This window comes from Neophocaena asiaeorientalis, unplaced genomic scaffold, assembly GCF_003031525.2.
Source record: "Neophocaena asiaeorientalis asiaeorientalis breed wild unplaced genomic scaffold, Neophocaena_asiaeorientalis_V1.1 scaffold9, whole genome shotgun sequence".
NCBI lineage: Eukaryota > Metazoa > Chordata > Mammalia > Artiodactyla > Phocoenidae > Neophocaena > Neophocaena asiaeorientalis.
In genome coordinates, this window is record NW_020171825.1 from 1,076,695 (window position 1) to 1,082,694 (window position 6,000).

The 6,000-nt window shown below is 40.0% G+C and overlaps 1 protein-coding gene across 1 annotated transcript in view; it reads right to left on the reverse strand.

Moving 5' to 3' along the window:
* Positions 1 to 6,000, reverse strand: part of PCCA (propionyl-CoA carboxylase subunit alpha) — a 353,227-nt gene that overhangs the window by 338,848 nt on the left and 8,379 nt on the right. The window contains exon 2 of the mRNA XM_024739985.1: positions 5,090 to 5,167. Coding sequence (XP_024595753.1) covers positions 5,090 to 5,167 — 78 coding nt within the window. The remainder of the gene's footprint in view (positions 1 to 5,089; positions 5,168 to 6,000) is intronic.

Below are 6,000 nucleotides of genomic sequence, written 5' to 3' on the forward strand. Positions count from 1 at the left end.
AATTTTTAAACAGCTGAGGCCATATAATAGAAAAAGAAGTTCCATTCTGTGTGGGGCTAGAGACCTAATTTCTAAGCCCAGCTTTGCCATTAATGATCTATTTGACTCTAAGCAAATCAATCTCTGTAAATTGAAATCTCTTGACTTCCACATATATAAATTGATAACATTCTAATGGGAAACTATTTAACAAGGTTCTCTCCCTACTCTAAACGTGTACAGGCTAATCCTTTTAAAGAAATGCACACAAACAATTATAAGTAATTTGGATGCAACACATTTTAGTACACAACGACTGTTAGCTTAGTGAATTGTTACACGTTAAATGGAACTATTTTTTTAAGCTTTAGTTATATTTCTAAAAGAAAAGTTATATATAATCTTAATAGTACTCATATATTGGGCTTCCCTGGTGGCGCAGTGGTTGAGAGTCTGCCTGCCGATGCAGGGGACACGGGTTCGTGCCCCGGTCCAGGAAGATCCCACATGCCACAGAGCGGCTGGGCCCCGTGAGCCATGACCGCTGAGCCTGCGCGTCCGGAGCCTGTGCTCCACAGCGGGAGGGGCCGCAACAGTGAGAGGCCCGCGTACCACAAAAAAAAAAAAAAAAACGTACTCATATAACTTAAAGCTATATTTTAACCCAACAGGTAATCACAGAATCTCAGAACTGGAATAGGCCTTTAAAGTCTTGATTTAACCTTTATATCACACATGGCTTATTCCACCAAACTGAGACAAGCCTCGACCTTAAAACTGGTAAATTCCTAATTTGATAGAATCCTAAGTCATTCAGAGCCCTGAGCAGATGGGCCCTTAAAATATCCTAATCTCACCTCAGGCGTGAGGCTATATAATCATCTGCCTTTCTATTCTCATCTGCTCATGGTAAATTCCTGTTAAACAATAAGCATATTCTAAGAAAACAAGTGTTCATACTTCCTTGAACTGCATTTTAAAATGTGAATTTTTATTAAGTATTAAACAGACTACATCTGATAAAAGCAGCACAAACACTGGAAGTTACACATTAAGCAACTGTTGCAGCAAATATAACAAATTATTGACATCATAATATTACACGGAGTACAAATTCCACCCTAATCCCTATCCAAGAAGCAGAATAATGGTTAAGAGCCAGTCTGGAGCCAAACTGTCCAGGTTGGAATCCCAACACTACCACATGTTCTTCTGTGGACAAGTCATCCTCCTGAACCCTCATTTCCTGGTATGTAAAATGAGAGTAAGAATAGCACCTGCCACAAGAGGTTGTGGGAATATTAACACCCTTAAAGTGTTTAGAGTAGTGCCTAGCACATAATATATACTCAGTAGGCGTTAGCTAGAGCATTGTTATTCACTCGTTTGGGCCACAAACCAGATTACAAACCCAGGACTGTGATTCCAACAGGGATAAATCTGTACCAAAATGATCACTGCACCTCACACATTTCTATTCATCTCTGTTCAGGGCTTGTGATAGTTGGTTTTACGTGCAACTTTATCGGTCCACACGGTGTTCAGATTAAACGTTTTTTCTGCGGTGTCTGTGGGCATGTTTCTAGAGGAGACTAACATTGAATCAGTGGACTCCGTAAAGCAGACAGCCCTCCCCAGTGTGGGTGGGCATCATCCAGCCTACTGAGGGCCTGACAGACTAAAAAGTGGAGGAAGGGAGGATTAGTTCTGCCTGCCAGATTGAGCTGGAACACTGGTCTTCTTCTAGCCTTGGACTGGGACTTACACCATCAGCCCCCCTAGTTCCCAGACCTCTGAACCTGGACTAGAATTTCAGTACCAGCTTTCCTGGGTCTCCAGCTCGCCACAACAGATTGTGGTGGGACTTCTCAGCCTCCATAATTATGTGAGCCAGTAAAAAAAATCTCCTTATGTCTCCTACTGGTTTTGTTTCTCTGAAGAACCCTGACTAATATAAGACTATTAATGGATTACCAATTAGTACACAAGCTCAATAAAGCTAGTATCAATTAATCTTCCATACCTAAGATTTTCTTTTAACTAAATAACAGATGAATATGGTTCAGAATTCAGAAGGTACACAAGGGGACACACTGTAGGGACACCTAGGCCCTTGCCCCAAAGGCAACTACTACTAGTTTCCTGAATATTCTTCCAGGTAGGCTATGCATATAAAAGAATATATATACAAATAATTTTTCTAATTAGCCTTTTTTTTTGGCTGCGCCATGCTCCATGCAGGATCTTACTTCCCAGAACCAGGGATCAAACCCGCGCCTCCTGCAGTGGAAGCGTGGAGTCTTAACCACTGGAACACCAGGGAAGTCCCCATACAAGTAAATTTAAACCAACTTTTTGCGGGGGAGAGCCGCACCATGTGGCTTGTGAGATCTTAGTTCCCAGACCAGGGATTGAACCTGGGCCGCTGGCAATAAGAGCACAGAGTTTTAACCACTGGACCGCCAGGGAATTCCCTAAACCAATCTCTCCCTCTACATCAACAATTACAGGTGAACAGCAAGCGCATTCGATCAAGTGCATTCGATAATGGCACAATCACAACAAAATGTGTTAAGCGCTACAACACGGCTGTGTTAAGTGCAGCGAAGGGAGAGAGTGAACAGCATGTGTTAAGGCAGTGACGTTAAAAGCAGACGGTAGCACTGAAAAACTACAAGTAATTTTTAAGACAGCTCAAGCACAAAACAAGTATGCGGGCACTGTGGCAAATAACGCTGGGGTAAAAAGGCTGGATTAAGAAAGGACCTTCTTTCATTTCATTTCATCTCATTCATGTCATTTAAAGACCTGGGACTTTATCCTGTATCTGGAGAGCCGTATACAAGACACTCCGAAGATACTCTAAGGGGAAAATCAAAAACAACAACTTTAAGCCAGGAACCTGAATCCTTGAAGCCAGGGGGCTTTCAGGTACCATGAGAGATAAAGAACTTTTGCAGAAACTGTTTGTTTTTTTAATTTTTTATTTTTACACAATTTTTAAAGGTTTCTTTCCATTTACAGTTGTTACAAAATATTGGCTATATTCCCTGTGTTGTACAATACATCCTTGAGCCTGTTGGGTACTGAGGTAAACTACTGGGTACTGAGGTACCCAATGGTCTGTACCTCCCACTGCTGCACCCCTATGTTGCCCGCAGCACAGGTACCACTACTTTGTTCTCTGTATCTGTGACTCTGCTTCTTTTACGTTATATTCACTAGTTTGTTGTATCTTTTAGATTCCACATATAAGTGATATCATATAGTATTTGTCTTTGACATTTCACTTGGCAAAATGCCCTCAAAGTCCATCCATGTTGCTGCAAATGGTCAATTTTCATTCCTTTTTATGGCTGAGTAGTATTCCATTGTGTACATATACCACATCTTCTTTATCCATTCATCTGGTGATGGACACTTAGGTTGTTTCCATGTCTTGACAACTGTAAATAATGCTGCTATGAACACTGGGGTGTGTAGCAACTGTTTTATACCTTTGCTATTGCTGTCATGGGGTAAGAAACACACTGGAAGTTTCATGAGAATTTTTTTAACTTATTTTCTTTTAATCCGTTCTCTCTCTACCCCTCCTTCCTTTTTTCCCTTCCCTATGTTTAGATCATAGCTGGCATCTAAAACCAGCAAGGACACTTCTCTCCATTCAGGGACCAAGAGAAAGGCTGAGCTGGCCTGTTCCACTGGGTATCTGGAGGAATGATGGCAGAACTCTAGATCCCGAGTCACTCACCAAGCACTTCCGAGAAGGAGTACAGCACAGTGGGTAAACCCACCAGCTCAGGAGAAAGACAGTCTTGCGTTTACACCCAGCTTACACTTACTATTGTGGGTTTTAAGCTTCCGTTTCCAAATGTACAAAACTGAATGAACAAAACAGTTAAGGATATTAAGCAGCTGACATTACCTACATGCCAGGTACTGTGGGAAATCCCTTCTGCGTACTACCTCATTTAATCCTCGTAAGAGTCCTATGAGGTCAGTTTTGATAAAATCCCAATTTTAAAATGAGAAAATTGAGGCTTGATGAAGCATGATCACTTGCCTAAGTCACCGGCAAAGTTAACTAGCAGTAAAGCCAGAGTTCACACCTGGGTATTTGTGTCAAAACACACCATGATATGACATAACCAGAGTATACTGGTGCAAGTTTTAAACACTGTATTATCAATGCCAGGACTTCCCTGGGATCCAGTGGTTAAGACTCCACGCTTCCAATGCAGGGGGCACAGGTTCGATCCCTGGTCGGGGAACTAAGATCCCTCATGCCTTGTGGCACGGCCAAAACATAAAAAATAATAAAATAAAATAAAACACCTGTTTCTTTTTAATGTGGCTATTAGAAAACATAAAATTACATATGCCCTACAATTGTGTTCACAATGTATTTCTTTTGAACTGCAGTGATATACACCCTTTTTTCCCCGAGCCTCCAGATTCTTTTGAGTAGTTTTGCATACGTCAACCAACAAGTTAGAAGACTATTTCATTCTCAGATAATCATTCATATTAGTTCTACTTTAAGGACATTCAACTTGAACCATCTCATCTTAACCAAAACTCTTCTTCTGCCTTCTTTGATGCCTTTATTGTCACCAAATCATGTTTCACCTCCAATCACCACTTCTAGTTCCTTTATCTCTCCTCTTACAAGCCTCAAACATTATCATGTATCAAGATTTTAACTGGAATTTCCCTGTCCCAAAATTTACAATACCCATAATTGCCTTCATTCAAAATGAATCTTACAAATATTAAGTAAATGAAAAAAAAACCCAATAGTTTAATCAAAATCTCTCAACTGCCTAGTCTAAGAAAGAATGTTGTATTAGTGATCCTGCTGAAAACAAGGGAAACACATTGTAAATTTATTCGATTTGTGGTATAGGTAAAAATACAAAATTTAAAGACTCAGGTTGTGGCCCACAATGAAAAAAGGAACAAAGACTGAGCACTTATAAAACCTATGATGTAGAGCAATAAATAATTACACAGCATCAATAAAATTTAATCTACCCAGTGAACATAACGTGGAGACAACAAAGTAAAACCATTATAACTTAACTGTTAAAAGTATTTTTTAAATACTTACTTTTTCATTAGAATCATATCCCACTGAACAGAGACTACGAGACACCACTAAATGCTGTCTTGAATAATGTGGAACATGCTATCAAAAGAAAAAAAAGAAAGTGAAATAAACTACAGATACTTGAATGAACTTTATTTTTCAAGTTCCTTCATTTTCAAGTTTATTTTCAAGTAAATATTTTTCAGGGTAATTCTTCCAGTATGCTTCTAGCTACAGTGTTTCATCAATCAATATATGTAGTTCTAAGCAACATACCATAACTATAGAAGGTAAATCATAACTAGACACATCCCCTTGGCACACATGAGGAAACCAAAGGCATCAAAACAATCTCCAGAAAAGTATAATAAGAGTCAATGGGTCAAGTAAAATTAGAAGAAAGGTCTTTCTGATCATGCAGACTGACATGGCAGGATCAGAATGTCACATACCATGCAGAACTTTATACAACATAAAACAAGTGACTTGGCATTCAAAGAGCTTCAATTTTAACAGCGGCCAGAAAATAACAAAATATTATTTTTTATTTGCTAATGTCTTAAACATGATTTCTTATTTTACTTATTCTGGTATAAACATGGTTTGGCAAATAAAAATGAAAAGGTAATACTAATAATCAAGTTCACTTCTAATTCATTACCATAAATGTTTGTGGAAAAAGTATATCTTGGGGGCTTCCCTGGTGGCGCAGTGGTTGAGAGTCCGCCTGCCGATGCAGGGGACATGGGTTCGTGCCCCGGTATGGGAAGATACCACATGCCGTGGAGCGGCTGAGCCCGTGAGCCACTGCCGCTGAGCCTGTGCATCCGGAGCCTGTGCATCCGGAGCCTGTGCGTCCAGAGCCTGAGCTCCGCAACGGGAGAGGCCACAACAGTGAGAGGCCCGCGTACCGCAAAAAAAAAAAAAAAAAA